This window comes from Narcine bancroftii, chromosome 2 (genome assembly GCF_036971445.1).
Source record: "Narcine bancroftii isolate sNarBan1 chromosome 2, sNarBan1.hap1, whole genome shotgun sequence".
Classification (NCBI taxonomy): Eukaryota; Metazoa; Chordata; class Chondrichthyes; order Torpediniformes; family Narcinidae; genus Narcine; species Narcine bancroftii.
This window is the reverse complement of record NC_091470.1, coordinates 142,685,583-142,709,862: the sequence shown is the minus strand read 5'-3', so window position 1 is coordinate 142,709,862 and position 24,280 is coordinate 142,685,583. Positions and strand designations below refer to the sequence as shown.

General features: G+C 39.7%; 1 protein-coding gene across 1 annotated transcript in view; it reads left to right on the top strand.

Annotated features, from left to right (window-relative positions):
* vwa5b1 (von Willebrand factor A domain containing 5B1) overlaps nt 1-23,502 on the top strand; it is a 101,459-nt gene extending 77,957 nt beyond the window's left edge. The window contains exons 18-21 of the mRNA XM_069915295.1: nt 4,967-5,035; nt 6,541-6,601; nt 18,791-18,914; nt 22,765-23,502. Coding sequence (XP_069771396.1) covers nt 4,967-5,035; nt 6,541-6,601; nt 18,791-18,914; nt 22,765-23,502 — 992 coding nt within the window. The remainder of the gene's footprint in view (nt 1-4,966; nt 5,036-6,540; nt 6,602-18,790; nt 18,915-22,764) is intronic.
* The last annotated feature ends 778 nt before the right edge of the window (nt 23,503-24,280 follow it).

The following is a 24,280-nucleotide window of genomic DNA, read 5'->3' as shown; positions in this document are numbered from 1 at the left end:
TAGACCATGGAGCAGAGAGGTAATCTGTTCCTGCACACATACCCACTGAGTGTCTTATTCCAGTATCATTCTAATAATGTCAGTAGATCAGTGCAGAAACATTTCAGCTCCTGTCCTAATGGACAAAGTTTCATAGATCAATCTCTGACTGCAAAAACAAACTATGTGATATTAATCAAAGTGTTCGGGAAACCTGCTGCATTAACGTCCCTAGTCCGGAGCTAGCACTCCTGTGTTTATCATTTGATAGTTGTTGCTTTCTTCAACAATAACCAAGCTTTTGGCTGTTATCATCTTACACAGAACCAAGCGAGCAATATGTCAATCTATAGTTATACTGAGCAAAGGTTTACAAGTTACCTCAATGCATTTCATACCAACATAAAGCTTTCAACAGATCCCAGCAAGACCACTTCAATAAATCTGTGCAGAATACCACCTTCCAACAACTAAGTAGTCTCGTTTTTGGGTAGATGCTTATCATTCATTCTTGAGATCTGCCAGGACATTATACAGACATATGAAGAACAAAGAGAGAAAAGTTTACGGATGAAAGAGGGTTATTTGTGAGCAGAATTGGCCTTTTGCCATGTTCACCCTTGAGGAAGTCATTCAGCGCTGGATAAGACAAGAAACTGATTAAACATTTAAAGAGCATCAAAGGCAAAATATGTTCCCTTAAAAACAAGAAAAAATCCACTGAATAACCCAAAGAGATTTCACACAATATTTTACAAGTTAATGAAGAGGGTTAAGTTACTGTTCTACTAATTAATTATTAATCTGAGGGTAGGATTTCAATTCTCACCACAGGAGGTGGTGAATTTGAATTCAAGTACTGGTAATTAATTAACTCTGGGATATAAAACTATTAATAGTTTTGATGTCCTGATAGTGGCACAGGATTTCAAAGGTAAGGTTATCGAGCACCTCTCAAATCCATGATGAGCTTCAAGAAGGAGCAAGCTATGAGTGCAGGGAACACCTCTACCTCTGCATCCCTTCCCCACTCTCGAGACACACACACACACACACCCTCTGAACCTGGAAACAGATTACTGGTCTTTCATTCCTTCTGGGTCTAAATCGTGGAACTCTCTCGAATAGCACTGTCGGGGCAACCAGCAGTTCAAGGTGGTAACGTGCCACCTTCTCAAAGGCTCTGAGAAACAGGTTGGTCTCGACAGCAATGCCCAGATATCAAACTGCTGATCATTGGTTCAATTGCCTTTGCACTTTCTGCCAGCTTCAACAAGATTCCACTGTCAAACACATCTTCCCCTCCCCTTCTGATGTGTCAAAGGAATCATCTCCTTCACAACTCCCTGATCCATACTTTACAACCACTCCCCTTCTGACAAAACTTTCCTTTCAACCCACCCTTTTTCCTGTTGTGGATTTATAGACACAGTGCAGCACGGAAACAGGCTCTTCAGCCCAACTCGTCCATGCTGACCAAGATGCCTTTTAGGCTAATCTCATATGACTGCATTTGGCTCATATCCTTCTCAACCTTTCCATCCATGAACCTGTCCAAATGACTTTTAAACATTGCAATTCTCCACTTCCTCCAGCAGTTTGTTCCACAGACACATCAGCCTCTGAGTGAAAACCTTGCCCCTCAAATCTCCTGTGAATCTATCCCCTCTCCCTAAAATCTATGTCCTCTTGTTTTAAACATTGAGAGACAGACCGTGACTGGCCACCCTATCTCTATCTTGTATCTATACTGGATAATGAACTATCACACACTGAGGATTCACTAATGGACAAGGCAGAGAGCAGGAATGAATGGGTGATTTGGTTTCGGAGGTTGAAATGCATGGGATTTAGACATACAGCACGGTTACAGGCCTTTCTGGCCTATGATCCCATGCTGCCCAATTACACCCAATTAATCTACAATCCTGTATGTTTTGGAGGGTGGGAGGAAACCAGAGGAAACCCATGCAGACATGGGGAGAACATACAAACTCCTCACAGACGATGGCAGATATGAACCTGGGTCACTGGTGCCGGAACAGCATTGCCCTAACCACTATACTAACTATGCCAATGCCGGGCTGTGGCTATTCACAATCTGATCAGTGCTCAAGTATAATATATCCAAGTTTGCTGATAGACAGTGGGGTGAGTGTGAATGCATTCACCTGTTAGAATGGTGGTGAGATTTTTAATTGCTGAGAGATTGAAAGGCATTGGTGTACGGAAGGATGGGTTTATCTTTTTACACGAATCTCTGAAAGTTAAGTTGCAAGAAATTAGGAAGACAAGTCTATTGCCCTTTATTGCAGTAACCCAGATGAGACTGCAGCTGGAATATTTTGTGTCAATCATGCTCCCCTCACCTTCATCTAAGGAAGGTTAAAAAGAGAGTGTGTTCAACAGACTGATTTGTCGGATGGTGGATTTGCCCTGTGAGGATCTGGGTTTGCACTCTCTTGAGCTGAGAAGATTGAAAGGTGGCCTCATTGAAACAGATACGTGTCTTATGGGGTCGGCAAGGGGATGTACTTTCCCCCCCCCCCCTCATGAGGCTTGGATGTGAAGAGATGATCTTGCATTCCCTCGCACTCTGAAAGGCAGTGAGGCCTCAGATGGTAGAGAGAGATTGACCTGCCCTCACAATGCTTTCAAAAGGCCTGAGCAAGATGCAAGGCTGGTTTGGAGCTGTGTCAAACAATTGTTAAATATTCAATTTAAACTTTCATAGAAACATAAAAAACATAGAAGATAGGAGCAGGAGTAGGTCATTCGACCCTTCGAACCTGCTCCGCCATTCAACGAGATCATGGCTGATCTTAAAGTTCAGTACCCCATCCCCGCCTTCTCTCTATAACCTTTAATAACCTTATACTGAAGAAATATATCTAATTCCCTCTTAAATATATTTAATGAACCTGCCTCTACTGCCCTCTGTGGCAATGAATTCCACAGATTCACCACCCACTGGGTAAAGAAATTCCTCCTCATCTCGGTCCTAAATGGTTTGCCTATTATCCTCAAACCATGGCCCCGGGTTCTGGATTTTCCCATCATTGGAAACATCCCATCTGCATCCATTCTGTCCAGTCCTGCCAGAATTTTATATGTCTCTATGAGATCCCCTCTCAATCTTCTAAACTCCAGCGAGTACAATCCCAATTTGCGCAATCTTTCCTCATAAGTCATTCCTGCCATTCCAGGTATCAGCCTGGTGAATCACCTCTGCACTCCCTCCATTGCAAGAACATCCTTCCTTAGATAGGGTGACCAAAACTGCACACAATACTCCAGATGGGGTCTCACCAAGGCCCTGTACAGCTGCAGTAAGGTATCCTTGTTCCTATACTCAAACCCTCTTGATATGAAGGCCAACATACCATTTGCCTTTTTAACCGCCTGCTGTACCTGCATGCTCGCCTTCAGAGACTGATGTACAAGTACCCCTAGGTCTCTCTGCACTTCCCCATCTCTTAATCTATTGCCATTCAAATAGTAATCTGCCCTCCGGTTTGTATTACCAAAGTGGATAACCTCACATTTATCCACATTATAGTGCATTTGCCATGTATCTGCCCAGTCCCTCAATTTATCCAAATCACACTGGAGCTTCCTGACCCCCTCTTCCGTGCACACAACCCCTCCTAGCTTAGTGTCATCTGCAAATTTGGAGATATTACATCCAATCCCCTCATCCAGATCATTAATGTAAATTGTGAACAGCTTTCAGGGGCATTAAAAAATTAATATAAAAATAAATAATAGTATTAAATTAAATTATTTTAAAAGATTTAATTAAGAACAAGTTCAATAGAAATACGTGGATATAATAACTAATATTAAGTTGGGGTTTTTTTAAATCCAAGCTTTCCCTGTTTCCTCATCAGCAAACCTGAAACCCCAGTGGGTCTGAATCTGGAGGGTTCAGAGGAGGTTCATGAGGATGATTCCGGGAATGAAAGGGTTATCATATATGAGGGTGTTTGACAGCTCTTGGCCTGGACTTATTGGAATTTAGAAGAATGAGAAGGGATTTCATTGAAACATTTTATGTTGAAAGACATGGACAGAGTAGATGTAAGAGGTGAAAGGTGAGAGAGTTTTGGACAAGAGGACACAAGTTCAGGATTGAGGGGCATCCACTTAGAACAGAAATGTGTAAGAATTTCTTCAGCCAGGGGGTGGTAAATCTGTAGAACAGGCAGTTGTGGAGACCAGACCATTGGGTGTATTTTTTGAAATTAAAAAAAATTTTTTCACACTGTGAACCATATCAATCAAAATACATACAAACATTTCCCTCTTAAATATACACAGTGGCATGTTCTCCCCTTTTTGTTTCCCCTCCCCCCTCCAAACACCATTGGGTGTATTTAAGGCAGAGATTGATAGGTTCTTGATTAGCCAGGGCACCAAGGGTTATGGGGAGAAGGCTGGGCACTGGGGCTGAGTGAGAAAATGGATCAGCTCATGATTAAATGGCAGGGCAGACAGGAAGGGCTGAATGGCCTATTTCTGCTGTTATGTCTAATGGTCTTACAGTCTGCTGTAACATTGAGGCTCAAGATTTATTTTTCTCTCGTGGATGCTGCTCAACCTGTGGAGTTACTTTTTACTCCAAATTCCAGCATCTACACTCTCCTGTGGGTCTTCTCCGAGAGCCTCCATCCTTGTCAGAATAAAAGAGAGATAACCCCAGCTGTTTCTGAGAGGCACAAGGTTTGGTGGCTTCCAGTCCAACACTGTATACAGCTGGGTTAGGGTTGGCCCATCAGTCTGCTCATGGAAGAATCCTCCTCACTACCAGGAAAAAGATGCCAATAAACTTAAACTTCAGTTCCTGTTAGGATGGTTGGAATGTAACAGTAGAGTTTCCTGATATGGATGGCTGACCTATTTTCTCCCTCAATTCACCAAGCCTTTGATGACGACACATTTTATGAGATGTTTTTATCTTCACCAAACATGCTTATATATTTTTTAGCAATGGAAGATAGCAAGCAATCTCCCTGCACATCCCCTTCATCCTCAGGATGGGAGAGAGTCAATGAAGGTACAGTGGGAATGAATCGCCTGCTTGTGTAATATGCCTTCTGTCTATCTGCATAATAGATCCTTCAGTGTTCCTGAAACTTAAATACTGTATATCCGGGAAAATTTAATGATCTGCGGCATGGAGTAGGTTGTCTTATCACATAATATTACGCTGTCAAGCGGTGAAGAGGAGCCAGAGAGAAATGTAATATCCTGAATAACAAGTTATTAATTAAATGTTATTGCTGCGGTGATGGTTGTCTTTCAGTTTTGAACTCTGTGGACATTAACACCTTTAATGGGAATGGAGTGGACTGAGTCAGAGCCAGCTTTTATGGTAAAATAAATAGTTTATATTGAGGATCTTGTAATAATGAATAGATTAAATGAATTATTATCCGGTGTCTTCATTGGATCAAAGAATCCAAAGAATTATTTAGACATATAGCACAGTAACAGGCCCTCCCGACCCAGAGCCCGTGCTTCCCAAATTCAACCTTCAACTCTCGTACGTTTTTGGAGGGTAGAAGGAAATCAGGTCACCCAGAGGAAACCTACGCAGACGTGGGGAGAATGTACAAGCTCCTTACAGACAGTGCTGGATTGGAATCCGGGTCACTGGCGTTGTAATAATGTTGCGCTAACCGGTAGGGCAGAGAACAAGGCCATTCAACCTTTGGCATTTCATGCCAAATAGAAATGGGCTTCAGGATAATCAAATATAGGAGCACATGAGTGAGTCAAGTCTGCCTCACTGGTTGTGACCCCTTCTCCACATTGGCGTCTAAACGCTGACCTTATGTGCACCTCCATCCCCACCCCTTCCATGTTCATTAAGAATCTTTTCAGCTCACAATCTGTCGTCTTGCAGGCCACACCTCTTCAAGCACACACCCTGGAACATTGTTGCCTATCATGACCTTTCAGGCTCAGTCCTTGCTTAATACCTCTCCAATCCTCTTTCCAAATCTCCATGCCCCAATTACTGCCCTCTCAGCCCATCCTGCTCAATCTCTCATGTTATTACAGCCCTCATTTACATGTTGTCCCAGTCTCCTACAGTCCAAGACCAGTCTCAGCCTAGACAGCCTCTCAGGATGAGTTATGAGACACTTCTCTAATGCCATCACATCCTTCCTGCTGTGTGCCCACCTGTGTGCACAGCTGGAGAGCATTCCCAGCCACATCTGGGATGCAGGTGAAATTCCTGTCTTCTGCTCCACCTACTTGAGACCATCGGATTACTGCCCTGGGCAGGTGTGGATTCCTTCCTCATTGGTTGAGAATTGATCAATTTACATATTTGCATGAGCACCCAATTACAAGGAGCATAGGAGTGAATAGTGTTTGGAATTGTCCACCCAAGAGTGCAGAGGGGACTCAGTCTGAAAAAAGTTTTAATAAGATCTACTGTGAAATGAATCATATTTACCTACAACCTTATGTAGATTCAGAGACATGTTTTACCACCAGGCATTTGTATCACCTTAAATTGTTACTGATTGGTTTGTCTCTGTCTTACAGCTCCATTGAAAGGCCCTTCCATTTCATCACCGCAATCCACCGAGAACCTTTTCCATGCAAGGTAACTGACATTAGTGCCACTACCTTAAGCCTTCAGCTAAGAAATTGAATTCCACCCTTTCTTGCTGTGCTATATAAGTGATGTATTCTTCTACACAGAACTGGGTGTCAACTAAAATACACAAACTTGGTACAAGCACAACCCATTGGTAAAGACTTTGAATTTTCCAATTTCAGGTGACCAACTCTTCTTGAGCAGCTTTCTCTCTCCTGATCACCAGGATCTCGCAGCGGACCCAACTCCCCGAGCTTTCCCTTCCCTCTCTAGTTCCATCACCCCATCATTCCTCTCTTATCTGTCCCTTCCCCAACCCAGACTATCTGTCCCTCTTCTTTACTCTCTCGAGATTTGTTTCTACCTATTATCCACCTGCAGTTGTCTGTTGGTTCATCCTTATGAATGAACAAGTGAATTGGGCTTCCAGATACCTGTACGAAAAGGTGCGAGACTATTGACACAGGCATTCAAATAAGTTCATTGTCAAGGGACAAATGCCTGTCAAGTACTTATCTATTGTGACACAAACAAAGGCCAACCAGCCCATTGGTTCTATGCTAGCTCCCAGTATCGCAATCCTATTGGTTTAGTTCCCCCTCTGAACTTCTCTCTCACCTGCCCATCAGCTCTTTGATTATTATTGACACTTTTCCCTTTGGTCCCTGAGTCGTGGTTTTGCAGGACTACCAAAAAACGTATATTCTCTGTTTCCCAATTTTCCAAGATTGGTTTTATACCCAACCACCAGCTGGTTCGTACTAGTAATCATACTATAGTTTACCCATGGACTCAGTCCGGAGTACAATATATATTAATAAAAGTTTAAAATGGCCAGAGACTAAAGAGTGAAATAATTTACAGAGGCTAATTAATGTGCCAACCTATATTTAAGATGTGGAGGAAACTGAAGCATCAGGAGAAAACTGATGCAGTTGCAGGGAAAAGATGGTAAATTCCACACAGGTCAGGACCAATCCCTGATCCCTGGTGCTGTGAGGCAGCGGCACAATCCCTGATCCCTGGTGCTGTGAGGCACTAACTGGTGCACCACAATTTGGTCCATTTTATATCTATTTGTTTCAATTCCATTCCATGCCTTCAATGTGAGTGAGTGATGAGAAAGGGGAAAAAAAGTTAAAGATGATCTGCTGGGGAAATTCATGGGTCAAGCAGCATCAGTGGGACAAAAAGAATGGTCAACGTTTTGAGCTGAAAGACTTTGACAAGACTCTTGATGAAGAGTTTCGGTTTGAAATCTTGACCATTCTTTTGTTGTAATGATACTGCTTGACCCGCTGATTCCTCCAGGAGTTTGCTTTGCTTCAAGTCCTAGCATCTGCGGGAGGAGTCATGTGATGGAGTAGTGGCCGGTTGGGTAAAACCAGCCCTCTCCAGAAAAGAAGAAAAAAGATAAGAAAAGACAACGTTCAATAAATACAAAATACAACAAATAAAAGATAAAGTTACAGAGAAGAGAAAGAAAGTGGCACCTAAGAAGGAAAAAGTAAAAACAACGGGAAAAAAAGAGGAAAAGACACTGGAAAAGAAAGGAGAAGGCCTTACCTGCATGAAGGAACAGGGAGCCATGGTGGAGAAGAGCACCTGATCTCCGACACTGGTGACAGCCCCGCGAAGTCGCGATCCCCTGACCGGTGGACTGCAAAAATGGCTCTCTGAGCCAAACAAAAGTGCGCAAAGTCATGCATACGCCGTGCACAATTGAAGGTAAAGGAAAACACCGACGGGAGGGGGCTCAGCTGAGGAGCGGGCAACCACGGCATGACCAGCTGAGGGATGCCCGACACCAGGGCTCTCAGCTGGAAGATGAGGAAAGCGGCAGGAGAAGGAGTGAAGTACCAGGTGAGAAAGAAAGTCGATGGGGTGAAAGGAAAGAGGAGCAGCAGCAGGAGGCTCAACAGATGAGCAGCTCAGAAGAAGAGGACCAACAGAGGCCAAGCAAGAAGAGACCCGACAAAGTGAGACAAGAATCATCAGAAAAATCAGAAGAGACACAGGTACAAAGAAGAAAATAAGAAGACACAAACGCAGGTAAGACCAAGATCCACACAGAGAGATAGAAGATAAAACAGATGGACAGAATATAGATAAAGCTTTTTTTCAAGAACAAATGAGAGTATTAACAGTATGGTTGTCATTAGAATTTAGTGCAATTAAAAGAAAAATGAAAAGAACAGAAGATAAAGTGCAAAGATTAGAGCTGGTCATGACAGAAATAGGGAAAAGAGTAGAGAATGTGGAAGAATGAGAAACGGCTTTAGAAATGGAAGTAGACGACTTAAGAGGAAAATTGGAAGAAAGTGATAAAAAAATTAGAGTCACAAGAGTTGTTATCTCAGAAAATTGATATGTTGGAAAATTATAGTAGGTGAAACAACATAAAAATAGTGGGCCTGAAGGAAGATGAAAAAGGCACAGATATGAAGGAATTTATAAAAGAATGGATCCTGAAGGTCTTGGGAACAACAGAAATACAGGAAGGAATGAAAATAGAAAGGGTACACTGAACACTAGCTCCGAAACCACAGTCACATCAAAAACCAAGATCCATTTTAGTAATATTTTTGAGATATACGACAAGAGTAAATATACTGGAGCGGGCAAGGAATAAAATTAGAGAAGACAATAAACCGTTGGAATACAAGGGTCAAAAAATATTTTTTTACGCAGACATAAGTTTTGAACTCTTAAAGAAGAGGAAGGAATTTAATACAACAAAATCGATCCTATGGAAAAAAGGTTATTAATTTATGTTAAGATATCTAGCTGTGTTTAAAATATTTATCGCCAGGATCCGGAGGAAGCACAACAATTTGTAGAATGCCTGCAGGACAGAAGGAGAGATGAAGAGATGTAATAAAATGAAGAACAGAGATAAAATATATATAAAGATGTAAAAACAATGTATATGTAAAGAACTAAAGAAGGGAAAGAGAAGGGAAGGAAGTAAGGGGAAAAAATAGGAGAACTTTGTTATATGTGCAAAAAAACTGGGGGAGGGGAAAAAATAACCGTCACTGTGAAATCAGTTGATGCTTGCAAGCAGGTTCGCAATCCAAATGGAAAGGGGAGTTATGGTTGCCCAGCAAGGGATAAGAGGCAACTCAGAGAGGGGGAGAGATATTTGGGGTTAAGGGAAAATTGGATGTGGGAGTTGTTGGAGTATTTTATGTTTTAAATGTGTTGTCATACATTGAGTTTAAAAAGGGAAAACTGAGAGATAAAAATGGGGAAAAGGGGGAAGGTGGTGGTGAGGAAGCAGAATTGAGGTGTAAACAGGATATGAGATGGCCACATTGAACTATAAACATTAATGGAATACATAACCAAACTAAAAGGAAGAGGCTATTAAATTTATTGAAAAAATAAAAAATAGATATAGCATTCATGCAGGAAACGCATCTAACTGAAGTGGAACACAATAAATTAAGGAGAGACTGGGTAGGACACGTAGCGGCAGCATCATATAATTCAAAAGCTAGAGGTATCACTATATTAATTAATAAAAATGTACCAATCAAAATAGAGGAGGGAATAATAGATCCAGCAGGGAGGTATGTAATGATAAAGTGTCAGATATATTCAGAATTTTGGAATTTGCTCAATATATATGCACCTAATGAGGAAGATCAAAAGTTTATGCAAGATATTTTTTTTGAAGATTGTAGATACACAAAGAAATATATTGATAGGAGGGAATTTTAACCTTAATTTGGATCCAACGTTGGATAAAACTGGACAAAAGACTAGTAAAAAGAATAAAGTGGCCAAATTTATGGTTAAATCAATGCAGGAAATGAAACTTACGGATATATGGAGGAGACAGCACCCAAGAGAGAAGGAATACTCATATTATTCAAGTAGGCATAAAACATACTCAAGGATTGATATGATTTTGTTGTCGGCCCATATTCAAGGGAGAGGTAAGAAAACTGAATATAAAGCTAGATTGCTATCTGATCATTCACCCCTGTTATTAGCAATAGAACTGGAGGACATCCCACTAAGAACATATAGATGGAGGTTAAACTCCATGCTACTTAAAAGGCAGGAATTTAGAGAGTTTATTGAACGCCAAATTAAAAAATATTATGAAATAAATACAGAATCAGTGAAAGATAAATTTATATTATGGGACGCAATGAAAGCCTTCATTAGAGGGCAGATAATAAGTTATGTAACTAAGATGAAAAAGGATTACAATTGGGAAATAGAGCAGTTGGCAAGGGAGATAGTAAGTACAGAAAAGGAACTAGTAAAAAGGGATGATATAACAAAAAAGAGAGAATTGACAGACAAAAAAATAAAACACGAAACATTACAAACGTACAAGGTGGAGAAGAACATAATGAAAATAAATCAAAAGTATTATGAACTAGGAAAAAAACATAAAATATTAGCTTGGCAACTTAAAACAGAACAAGCTAAAAGAACTGTATTTGTATCAAGGAAAAAGGACAAACAAATTATATATAACCCAATAGAGATTAATGAGAACTTTAAGGAATTTTATGAACAATTATTCCAAACTGAGAACAAGGGGAAAGATGATAAAATAGAAGAGTTTTTAGCTAAAATTGCACAGCCAAAATTGCATTTGAAATAGAGGAAGTACAGGATATAATAAAAAAGCTGCTGAACAATAAAATGCCAGGAGAGGATGGATTCCCAATAGAATTCTATAAAACATTTAAAGAGTTATTAATTCCTCCTCTCCTGGAAGTAATGAACCAGATAGAAGAAACACAAAACTTGCCAGATTCATGTAAGACAGCAATAATTACAGTAATACCAAAGACGGGGAAGGATCCACTAACACCAGCATCATATAGACCAATATCTCTACTTAATTCAGATTATAAGATATTAGTGAAATTATTAGCATGCATATTGCCCGATTGTGTACCAAAAATAGTAAAACAAGAAAAGACGAACAGTGGATAACGTCTGTTAACTTTTTAATCTAATTCATGCAGTTCAAGGAAATAAGAAGCCAACAGTGGCTGTTGCTTTAGATGCAGAAAAAGCCTTTGATGGAGTAGAATGGAATTATTTATTTAAAGTATTACAGAGGTTCAATCTACCAGAAAAATATATTAATTGGATTAAAGCATTATATAATGGACCATTGGCAAAGTATCGAACCAATTTAAATTAAGTAGGTGAACTAGACAGGGATGTCCATTATCCCCCTCACTATTCGCTTTAGCAATAGAACCATTGGCAGAACTGATAAAAACAGAAAATAAAATAAAAAGGATAAAAATAAAGGAGTATAAAATCAGTTTATTTGCAGATGACAGCATAGTATACTTAACAGAACCAGAAATATCAAAAAATAATTACATAAGAAATTGAAAGTATATGGAGAAATATCGGATCAACACAAATAAAAGTGAAGTGATGCCAATGAGTAAAGCGGATTATACAGAATTTAAAAAAGAATCACTATTTAAATGGCAAACATGAGCAATCCAATACCTAGGTATTAGGTATTAGGTTAGATAATAACTTAAGCCACTTGTACAAATTAAATTATCAGCCACTAATAAAGAAATTGCAGGAAGACTTAGAACATTGGAAAGAATTACCGCTAACGTTGATAGGGAGGGTAAATTGCATTAAAATGAATGTCTTCCCAAGGTTACAATACTTATTTGAATCATTACCAATTCCCTTAACAGAGAAATTCTTTAATGAACTAAAGAGAATAATAAGGAAATTCTTGTGGAAAGGGGGGAGGGGGCGGGGAAACCTAGGACAGCGTTAGATAAATTAACAGAGAGGTACAACCAAGGGGGTTTGCAGTTACCAAACTTTAAAAATTATTGTAGAGCAGCACAATTAAGATATTTATCAGATTTTTACCAGACAAGGGAAAAACCAGACTGGATTAAGATAGAACTAAATAAAATAGGGGAGAAGGTACTGGAACATATACTTAAGTATATACTTAAGTATACTTAAGTGGGATGAAAAGCTGGTGCAATATAAAAGCTCACCAGTACTGCATCATTTACTCAATGTACAGAAGAAGATCCATTTAGAAAGGAAAAAAAAAACGGATAACCAAATACCAAAATTACTATTGACGTAAAATCCGCTAATCCCTTTTACAATAGATAACCTTTCCTTTAGAGAATGGGAGAGAAAAAGGAATCAAAAGAATAGAAAATTGTTTTTTGGGAAATAATTTATTAACATTTGAACAGATGTAAAACAAATATGGAATAACTCATGGTACAATGTTTGCATATCATCAATTGAAAGCTTATTTAAAGCATAAATTGGGAAACAGACTGAGATTACCAGAAGGAAGCAGCTTTGAATATGTGATTACAGACACAATGATAATAAAAAGATTTATAACGAACATGTACATCAAGCTGCAAGATAAGGAAAATGATGAAATAAGCTATAAACCAAAACAAAAGTGGGAAAAGGATTTAAACATAAAGATAAAAAACAAAACATGGGAAAAGTTATGTTCTGGAACTATGAAGAATTTAATAAACATGAGGTTACGCATGATACAGTATAATTGGTTACACAGGTTATATATCACGCCCCAAAAGTTAAAAAAATGGGATCCAACATCATCAGATAAATGTTTTCGCTGTAAGAAGGAAATGGGAACAACAGAACATGCAATTTGGGCATGTGAGAAAGTGAAAAAGTTTTGGGAAGATCTAAATCAGGTATTAAATAAAATCACAAAAAGCAACATATCAAAAAATCCAGAGATTTTTATTCTAAGTAATATAAGAAGTAAGGAATTAGGCTTCAAATTGGATAAAGCGCAAAAAAGATTCATTATGATAGCCTCAGCAGTAGCAAAAAAATGTATAATGTCAACTTGGAAAATAGAAGAGAGCCTGAGAATACAGCAATAGTACATGGAAATGAATAAATGTATTTCATAGGAAAAAATAACATATAATTTAAAAATTAAAGTCACATTATTTGAACTAATTTGGGAACCATACATGGAACATAACAGAGAGGCTTTGCCTCAGACCTCCACCCCCTAAAATGATAAGAAGATAAAATTACTTGACCCAGTGTGTAAAAGTAGATGACACATTTTTCTTGTTTATTTTTCATTGTGTGATGACATTGTTTTATGGCTTTATTGTATTGTATATGTTGAATATTTATTGGTTTTGGAGGGGGGGGGTGGGAAGAGGGGAGGGAAGGTAGGGGGAAAAAAGGGGAGAAAATGCCACTGTGTATATTTAATGAGAAACGTTTGTATATATTTTGGTTGATATGGTTCACAGAGTGAAAAATAAAAAAATTATTTAAAAAAAGTTCCAGGATCTGCAATGTCCTGAGTGTCTCGAAAAAAATAATTAAGCTCTTCTGTTCAGATCAATTGATCCGCTACCTAATTCACTTCCCTCAGAGATGTATCAAAGCATTGGATCATTGCAAGAACTCTGGTGACAGAAACTGCTGAGGAACCCCATGCTCCAAAACAGGTGACTCTATGTTACAAGGGAGCTTGTGTCTCAAGAAAACGCTCCGTGTCACGATTTTTTGTGATGGAAAATTTTGTCATCCGTGCTTGCAAAAAATTGAAATGTTTTCTTTTGTTCAATGAAACATCATAAGAACAAATGCTAATTGCATATCTCAGATTCTTTGAGATTGCGTGTCAGGGTGAATTTCCATTAGCTGAACAACCGTTACTCTGCAGCCGCCTGTACATGGTATTCTGGTTCTGGACCCTGATACTCAAAGAGATGAGATTTCTTTACTCATGAGTTCCTCTCTTTGAATACCAGTTGGCAGTGGATTTGTTTTTTTTTATTTTTTAAATTTTTTATTTTTCACACCATAAATCACATTAGCCATGATATACACTATTTCTTTTTCACACATATACAGTGACTTTTTCTCCCCCCCCCCTTTCCTCCCAAACCACCCCCCCACCCCCCCCCTCTCATCCATTTTAGGTATACAATCTAGGTTGCATTAAGCCAGTCAGACAATGTTGTCATTCAACAAAATTACACCAGAAATTCTACTGAGTCCATTCTTTTCTTTCCTTCTCCTTCCATCAACTTAGGTAATGTTTGTCCCCAGTAGGTTTTCGCTATTGTATTTAATGTAAGGCTCCTATACTTGTTCGAATATTTCAATATTATTTCTTAACCTATATGTTATTTTTTCTAATGGAATACATTTATTCATTTAAATTTAGTAGTTTCTTCCTTTTAATTTGGTTATGTATTCCATTAATATTTAAAGTCATATAGTTCAGCGTAGCCCTTTTATATTTTGTTTATCTTCTCTTTCCGTTTTTCCATCATTACCTTTCCTCCTTTTCCATTTCTGTTTTCTTATTTTCAACTCTTTATAAGACAACATTCCTACAACATCCAACATTTTCCTTATTCTCCTATTTCTATCTTATTTATCCCCAATCTCCCCTTCACCTCCTGAGTTGTCCTTTATCCCTTGTCGGACAACCACATCTCCCCTCTCCATTTGGATTTGCAAATCCACTCGCAAGCGTCAACTGATTTTGCAGTGACCGCTATTTCCCCCCACCCCGCCTCCCCCAGAAAAGATTTCACTTTTCATATGTCACAAAGGTCACTCTTTTAATTCCCTCCTTATTCTCTCTATTCCATTACCTTCCCTTATTAATTCTTGTCTATACTATCTATATTTTCCTCTAAGTACAGATACATTCATGTATGCTCATTGTCTCTATTCACTCTTATACCTCTTTACCTGCATACATATCAATCGTGATCATTTTTACTCTCATTACCCGTCTTCATCCCTCAGTCTATTTTTGTCTTTACCCACATACATATCAGTCGTGATCATTTTAACTCTCATTACCCGTCTTCCTCCCTCAGTCTATTTTTGTAATTGTTCTGCAAATTTTCGTGCTTCTTCTGGATCAGAGAATAGTCTGTTTTGTTGTCCTGGAATAAATATTTTCAATACCGCTGGATGCTTTAGTATAAATTTATACCCTTTCTTCCATAAAATCGCCTTTGCTGTATTGAACTCTTTTCTCTTCTTTAGGAGTTCAAAACTTATATCTGGATAAATGAAGATTTTTTGCCCTTTATACTCCAGTGGTTTGTTGCCCTCTCTTACTTTTTCCATTGTCTTCTCCAGTACCTTTTCTCTTGTAGTATATCTTAGGAATTTTACTACAATAGATCTTGGTTTTTGTTGTGGTTGTGGTTTAGAGGCCAATACTCTATGTGCCCTTTCTATTTCCATTTCATGCTGTAGTTCTGGACATCCTAGGGTCTTAGGGATCCACTCTTTTATAAACTCCCTCATATTCTTGCCTTCTTCATCTTCCTTAAGGCCCACTATCTTTATGTTATTTCTTCTGTTATGGTTTTCCATTGTATCTATTTTTTGAGCTAGTAGTTCTTGTGTCTCTTTAGTTTTTTTATTAGATTTCTCCAATTTCTTTTTTAAGTCTTCTACCTCCATTTCTGCTGCTACTGCCCGCTCTTCCATCTTGTCCATTTTCTTTCCCATTTCTGTTAAGGTCATCTCTATTTTATTCATTTTCTCTTCTGTGTTGTTTATTCTTTTTCTTAAATCCTTAAATTCCTGTGTTTGCCATTCTTTAAATGACTCCATGTATCCTTTAATAAGAGCAAGTATATCCTTTACCTTGCCTTTCTTTTCTTCTTCTATTTCACTGTACTCTTCCTCTTCCTCTTCTTCTTCCTCTGGGTTGACCATCTGTTGTTTCTTTGGTGCCCTTTCCTCCTCTTCTTTCTTGTTTCTATTGTCTTCTGTGGTCTCTTCTTGCTGCAGGTGTTCTGCAGCTGTCGTTGCCAGCTGTGGAGATCGATTCCCCAGCTGGTCCCCCCTCCCGTCGGTGTGTTTTCTTTCATTCGCATCGCGCATGCGCGATACTTCGCGCATGCGCGGTTGCGCACTTTTACTCGGCTCAGCGAGCCATTTTTGTAGTCCATTATTTACCGACCTGAGGGAGCGGTTTTCTCTCTCCGCAGCGGGCCTCTTCGGACAGGTAAGGCCTTCACCTTTTTCCTCCTTTGTCTTCTCTTCCTCTCTTCTTACCGTTGCTTTCGATTTTTCTTTTTTTGTCGCCATCTTCGTTCCACCTTTATACTCACTTTTCTGTAACTTTTATTTCTGTGCCTTTGTGTTTTCCTTTGTTTTTCCCGACTTTTCTGGAGAGGGCTGGAGTTCACCGTCCGGCCACTACTCCATCACGTGACTCCTCTCGGGTAATGGCAAACAATTATTTTGTTGTGGCATTTGATTTTGGTATTAAAGCTGAAGTGACAAACAATAATGTGACAATATTCGATTCCCAATTTGGAGTTATGAGCCCTGGAGAAGCTACATTTGCAGAGATCATGGAGCATCTTTCAAGATCCAGAGGACCCTACAGGTATTTGAATTTGGTGTATGGAAGCATTACCATACAACCTTAATGTTAGAAAGCTACTGTGTGGATGCACAAATACCTTGGCTTATATATGGCTAATTCTTGGAGCAACTGAGGTTCATGATCCATAAATCCTTGAAGTGAAACATGATAGTCTGCAGATGCTATGATTGTAGTAAAAATATAGAAATGTTGGAGTAACTCACCAGTGTCCATAGGAGGTCAAGATATATTCCTGATATTTCAGGCCTGAGCCCTTCTTTGAGTATGTAAGGTAAGGTACATCGGGAATATATCTTTACCCCATAGATGCTGCAAGACCAACTGAGTTCCTCTAGCTTTTCTGTGTGCTCACCATAAATCCTTGCATTTGTTTTCCCAATCAATCCATGCATCTTGGATGATCTCCAAGAATATTCTGAGGGAGAAAGTGATCAAATCAGTAGGGAACTTCCTCCAAGAGTTGTTCTCTGCTTCTGCTGACCTGGAGTATCAGAACCAATCCAATTAATAGAAAACCTCATATGGAGTGGAGGCACTGTGTGCATTTCTGAACTGGTGAGTTAAGAAAAGGGTTGACTGGAAGTGGTCCAGACAGGTTCACTTGAAATGGTTAGATTATTAGGAGGGATTGAGTAGTTTGGGATTGTTCTAATTGGAGTTCAGAAGGATGAGGGGAGAATTTTATAGAAACAAATAAAATAGAAGTAGGGAGGTTGTTTCCACTGGCAGGTGAGACTCGAACCTCTAGATTCAGGGGTGAAGATTTAAAACAAACATGAAGAGGAACTGCTTCTCCCAGAAAGAATCTGTGAAATTCTTTGCCCGAGGAGAGAATGTGTGATATATGTAAAAGAAAATTCAAAGAGATTTTTGAATAATAGGGGAATTATGGGTTTTGGGGAAAAAGGCTGGTAATTTTATTGAATGGCAGAGCAGGATCAATGAGCCAGATAACGACTCCTGCTTATGTATCTTAGACCATGATGACAGTTAATTATATGACGAGGAAGACTTTTTCCAGGAAATCATTTACAGTGGGAGCTATTGGGTGTTTGCTTACACAGGCTTGCATGAGCACCCAATTACAAGGAGCATAATGTTTGGAATTGTCCACCCAAGAGTGCAGAGTCGAGTCATTTTAAAATCGTTGAGTGCATTAGCTTAGGATTACAAAATATTAAAATGTTCTTTGATCGTAACATTTAAATGTATCCGTAAAATATTTCTTTAAACATATTGTTCATTTCAGGATTAGAGTTGTATTTTCTTCCTGTGATGAGTTTATTTCTATCCAAATGCACCTAAGAATTAAATCATTACACATTAAGGACCTCCATCTCCCTGGTCACGACCTCTTCTCACAGAATTCTCAAGATCAGCGCCACCAGGTTCAAGAACAGTTTCTTTCCAACAGCTATCAGGCTCTTGAGTCTCCCCTTGTTACAATAACCAGTGACCCACTCCCACACCACACAAGTGCTGTCTGCACTATTGCAAGTCACTTTTTTGCAATAGGATTACTGTGAATATCTATCTACCTTGTTTATTTATTGTTTCTTTGAATTCAATTATGCAGTTACTTTTTTTTAACCTGTTTAACTGCAGCAAGTAAGAATTTTAATGCATTTGTACATTGTACTTATGTATATGGTAATAAACTCATTATTGTTATCTTTATCAGGGAGTAAAATGACCAGTTATTGCCTTTAGCTTCCTGCCAAGCATTGATAGACCTTTGAAGAGTCTTTTCTTCTGTTTTGTTCTAGATTGAGCTTTAACAAAACTCGAATGTTGTCCCTGGCTGCCAAGGGCTTTATATCTCGATCACCGAGCAAGATGAGTGAGTCAATCAGTGAACCGGAGATGGAGAACAATGATTATATGCCTCTGGTCAGTGACAACATTGTATTTGGCTCATTACACTGTGGAAGGATAGTTCATTGTTTTAAGGATGTGGATTGGTCCATACCTTAAAGGGACAGCTTCTCCAAGCCTTCTGAATTAGTCAGTTCTCTTGATACATTATTTCCTGTAGACTAACTACATTGGACAACAAAGATTTTGCTTCCTGAAGACTCTTGGGTGTATTTTATGGATTTTGGGCTGCTGATCACAAAAATCACTTTGAAAATTTCCTATCACGTCCCATTTTTTTTAGATATCATCCAGTTTTGTGATTTCCTGTTATATTTTAAGTCTACTAGTATGTTACCCATGAAGCAAGCAATTTTGGTCAGTCCAAGCATGCCTGGGCATGAACTCAGTGCAGGTGCTATGCAGATGTTGTTTCAGGCCTGGGCGTGCTATAAAAGCAGCTCACATATACAAATGCTGAGCATTTCATTGATTCAGAGTGAATGCATGTTGATGCACATGTTCTTCAGACAATAGTATAGTGAGTGTACTTAATAATAGCATTTATTGTCTTTGGTACAGCAGAAATGTCTCGCCAGTGTTGTAACAACGGCTCAAAGACACACTTATTAAGAAAGCCTGTGAGCTCTACTTCATTTGTAAAATTGGTGACCAAGACAAACCCTGGGCTCCTTGCATTTGTTGTGCAACATGTGCAGTCAACCTGAGAGCTTGGCTCAGAATTACATTATGTGATTAAACATACTAAATTCAATAGAAGTTAATTTAATGTTTCTCCAACTTCCTACATGATACAGCAAATCTGAAATTATCTTTGTGTTCAGCTTGTCTATCATAATCCCCGATTGTTTTTTCAGGAAGTAAACCTTGTGAAAATTTTGTTGTCCAGTGTTGTTGGAGAGTAGTGGTGGAAGATTGTTTCTCAGACTGGAGGTCCAAGACTAGTGATGTGTCTCAAGGATCGGTACTGGGACCATTGTTGTTTGTCATCTAGATCAATGAACTGGATGATATTGTGGTAAATTGAATCAGCAAGTTTTCAGATGTTATTAAGATTGAAGGTGTTGTGGACACCGAAGGTTTTCAAAGCTTGCAGAGGAATCTGGACCAGTTGGACTGAAAAATGGCAGATGGAATTTAATGCAGAAAAGTGTGAGATATTGCATTTTGGAAGGACAAACTAAGAAAGGACATATATAGTAAGTGGTCGGGCACTGAGGAGTGGGGTAGAACAGAGGGATCTGGGAATACAGATACATAATTCCTGAAAGTGGCATCACAGATAGATAGGGTTGTAAAGAGAACTTTTGGCATATTGGCCTTCATAAATCAAAGTATTGAGTACAGGAGTTGGGGTGTTATGTTAAAGTTGTATAAGACATTGGTGAGGCCAAATTTGGAGTATTGTGTGCAGTTTTGGTCACCTAACCACAGGAAAGATATCAATAAGATGGAAAGTGTGCAGAGAAGATGTACTAAGATGTTGCCCGGACTTCAGGAACTGAGTTACAGGGAAAAGTTAAACAGGTTAGAACTTTATTCCCTGGAGCATAGAAGAATGAGGGGAGATTTGATCGAGGTATTTAAAATTATGAGGGGGATAGACAGAGTAAATGTAGATAGGCTTTTTCCACTGAGGGTAGGTGAGGTACAAACAGAGGACATGGGTTAAGGGTGAAAGGGGAAAGGTTTAGGGGAAATATTGGGGGAGAATTTCTTCACACAGAGAGTGGTGGGAATGTGGAATGAGCTTTCATCTGAAATGATAAATGCAGGCTCAATTTTAACATTTAAGAAGAATTTGGACAGGTTGGTGGATGGGAGAGGTATGGAAGACTATGGGCTGGTTGCAGGTCAGTGGGAATAGGCAAAAAAAATGGTTAGGCACAGATTAGAGGGGCCAAGGTGGTCTGTTACTGTGCTGTAATTGTTCTATAGCTTTATGTTTCTTCAATTGATGAAGGAACTAATGGAAAGAATGCAGAAGGCTCAATTGGTGATCAGAGAAAGGAATGTAATTGGAATATGATACCTGTTGGATCAGAGGTTAAAGACCTTCCCACAATGGATAAAGTGAATATTCACAGTCTTTTTCTCCAGGGTGATCAGATCAGAATTTATTGTCATGAACATGTCACAAAATTCTTTGTTTTGCGGTAGCATCACAGGTGCAAATATTGCTATAAATTACATTTCAAAAATAAATAAAGAGTGCAAGAAAAATAGGAGAAAGTAGGACAGTGTCTTTGGTTCATTGTCCATTCAGAAATCTGAAGGCTGACGGGAAGAAGCCGTCCTTCATGCTGAATACTCATCTTCATTCTCCTGTACCTCCTTTCTGATTGTGGTAGAGTGAAGAGGGCATGGGCTGAGTGGTGGGGGGCCTTGAGGATAGAAGCTGTTTTCTTAAGACCACCTCTTGTAGATTGTCCTCGATGGAGAGGTCTGATGTCCATGATGTCGCAAGCCGAGTTAATGACACTGTAGTTTTTTCCTGTCCTGTGCATTGGCACCTCCGTACCAGACAGTGATGCAACCAGCCCATTGTGCTATCCATGGTACATGATTGTAGACTAGATGGCATAGGTTTAAGGAGGGGGGAGAGATCCAAGAGGGACCTTTCATTCAGAGGGTGGTCCGTATCTGGAACAAGCTAGTAATGGTGCATACAATTCTATGTTCAAAGGAGTTTTGGGCAGATATCTGGGTAGGAAGAATTTAGAAGGACATGGGCTAAATACAGGTAAATGGGACGAGCCCAAAATGCCAATGAGAGCATGGACGTTGGACTAAATTATCTGCTCCAAGCTATTTGACTCTGAGACTCGGTGACTCATTCGAACTATGACTTGGTCCATGAAATAGATAATATTGAATATTTAACATGTATTAAATTGTAATTTGTATTTCCAATACTTTGCACATACTTATTTGTTAAGAGTACTTTTATTTCCTTTTCCAAATAACAATTCAATCTTAAAAACACAGAAATGTTGAAGGAACTCAGCAGGTCTTTCAGCGTCCTGCCCAGTTCCTCCAGCATTTCTGTGTTTTTACTACAACCTTAAAGTGTTAATCTACAGTGATTGTAAGCACACTCTGCATTTACAGTAAGTAGGCTTTTTCCCCTCATCAACAACACTGATGAATCTGCGGAGGTTATCTATAGCATATGGTGCTCCCGTTGGTCCTTCTCTACATCAGGGAGACTGGATGCAAACTGGGGGATCACTTCATTGAGTATCTTCACTCTGTCTGCTGCAGTGACCAATCATTTCAATTCTGCACCCCAACCCTGCGCTGACATCTCTGTTTAGGCCACATGCCCTGCCAGATCAAGACCACCTGTAAACTGGAGGAACAACATCTAATATTCTGTCTGGCACTCTCCAATTGGACAACATTAAAATCAACTTCTCCAGATTCTGTTAGGCCACTCCCCTGTCTCCCTCTCTTCTCCAACCTTCTGTCACCTTTTCTCCACCTCTCCACCCCTTCCCTCTCTTTTCAGAGAGCATTCCCTTTCCCCTGTCACTTCTCAGCTTTTTTTTCTCTTCTGCCCTCCCACCCATAACCACCTGCCTATGGCCCTGTGCTCCTCACCCTGCCCTTCCTCCCACCAATTTATTCAGATGCCTGTCTGGTTTTTTTTACTCATATCTTGATGAAGGGTCAGGCCTGAAACTTTGGTTATTTATCTTTATCTTTGCTACATAAAAAACACTGCATGACTTGCTGAGTTTCTCCAGCATTTTTGTCACACCAGCACAGTGACTCCAGACTTTCTTGATGAACTGATTAATTACAATTGTGTGTCTCTGCAACTATTACGATGGTGAAATGATTGATATTGTTCTATTGTCAGGTTAACTTGCAGTTGGCATCAGGAGCCTTCTCACTCACTCCAGCTTTTTGTGAGGCCATTAACATCCCCATGGAGCAGCTGAAGTGGACATCCCCCTTCATGTGCCACCGCACCAGTATTAGTCCCATCTCGCACACTCACTCCGGCAGCTTTGCAAGCAAGCGAAGAGCCCAAGATAGCAGAGCTTTGGAGCCTGCCCATCAGACGGAAGCTGGGAGTGTGGCAGCTTTGAGTTACTTGGGAATAGACAAAGTTGGAGATGAATCCAAAAGGCTACAGTCGGGTCACTTATCGAGCAGTTTGGTGGAAATCCAGTCAAGGGACACAAGTGACGGTTGTGAGCTGCTGCCTCCAGCAATCACCATGCGCCGGTCTTCCTCTCCAGGAAACTCCCAGGCTTTGAGCGCCTTGCAAAGTGACAGTAAGTCCAAGATGGGTGGCAGTGATGGCTCATTCCTGACAACTCAAAGTGACATTCAACAACCCCTGGATGCTGAGGGAGCCATCTGGTCCACAGCTGTGGCACTGGCATGGCTCGAGCATCAGTCAGCTGCTTACTTCATTGAGTGGGAACTGGTGGCTGCCAAGGCTTGTATGTGGCTGGATGGCCAGCAGATTCCAGAAGGACGCGATCTCGCCTCAGTCAAAGCATCGGCAAGGCAGCTATTTGTCCTGTTGAGACACTGGGATGAAAACCTTCAGTTGAACATGTTATGCTACAATCCAAATAGTGTTTAAGGGCAGGCAAATTGCTGGCGTTTATCTTTAATGCAACTCTTAATACGTTTCAGAATTAATGGTTACTTAATAAGTTTCCAAAGTTTTAGACTATTGTACAGGCCATTGACACCTGCTCTTATAGTGGGGCTACGAATGGGCATATGGCATTTGCATGACATTGCTGGGTTTATTGAATATTTCTCCTCAAAATAACAATTGATCAGAGTTTCAAACCATATCTTGAGGGAACGTATGTTCAACAGCTTCTCGTTGTAACCATTTGTTTGTTTTAACCTAATGCATGTCAGAGATTTTTCTTGTGGTTCAGCAGTGGTGGAAAGAGGGGAGGACGTTGTGGCTGCATCCCAGGATAACTCTTCCTGGACTGGTGTGTTGCAACATCAAGAGCAGGCTTTATTTTTCTGGGAAAATTTAAAATAATTTTTCACCTAAGGAAAAGTCAGCTCTTCTAAATTTGTTCCAATTTCTAAAAAGAGGAGACAAGGATGAAGAAGTGATTTTAAGCATAATGGGAAAATTAATGTAGGCCCCACTATGAAATTGAGTGAGATCGGGTAATGCAGCCCTGAGATCCAAGTTCAAGTTTAAGTTTGCTGTCACACGTACCAAGATGCAGGGAGAAAGATAGTTTCGTGAGTAATCCTACAAGACATCCCTTACATAGTACAGGAAGGAAGAGCTAGTGCAGAGTTACAGAGAGGGATCAATTGGTACGGAATTTTACACTGGTAATTCAGGAGTCTGATTTCGGCAGGTAAAAATCTGTCCTTGAATT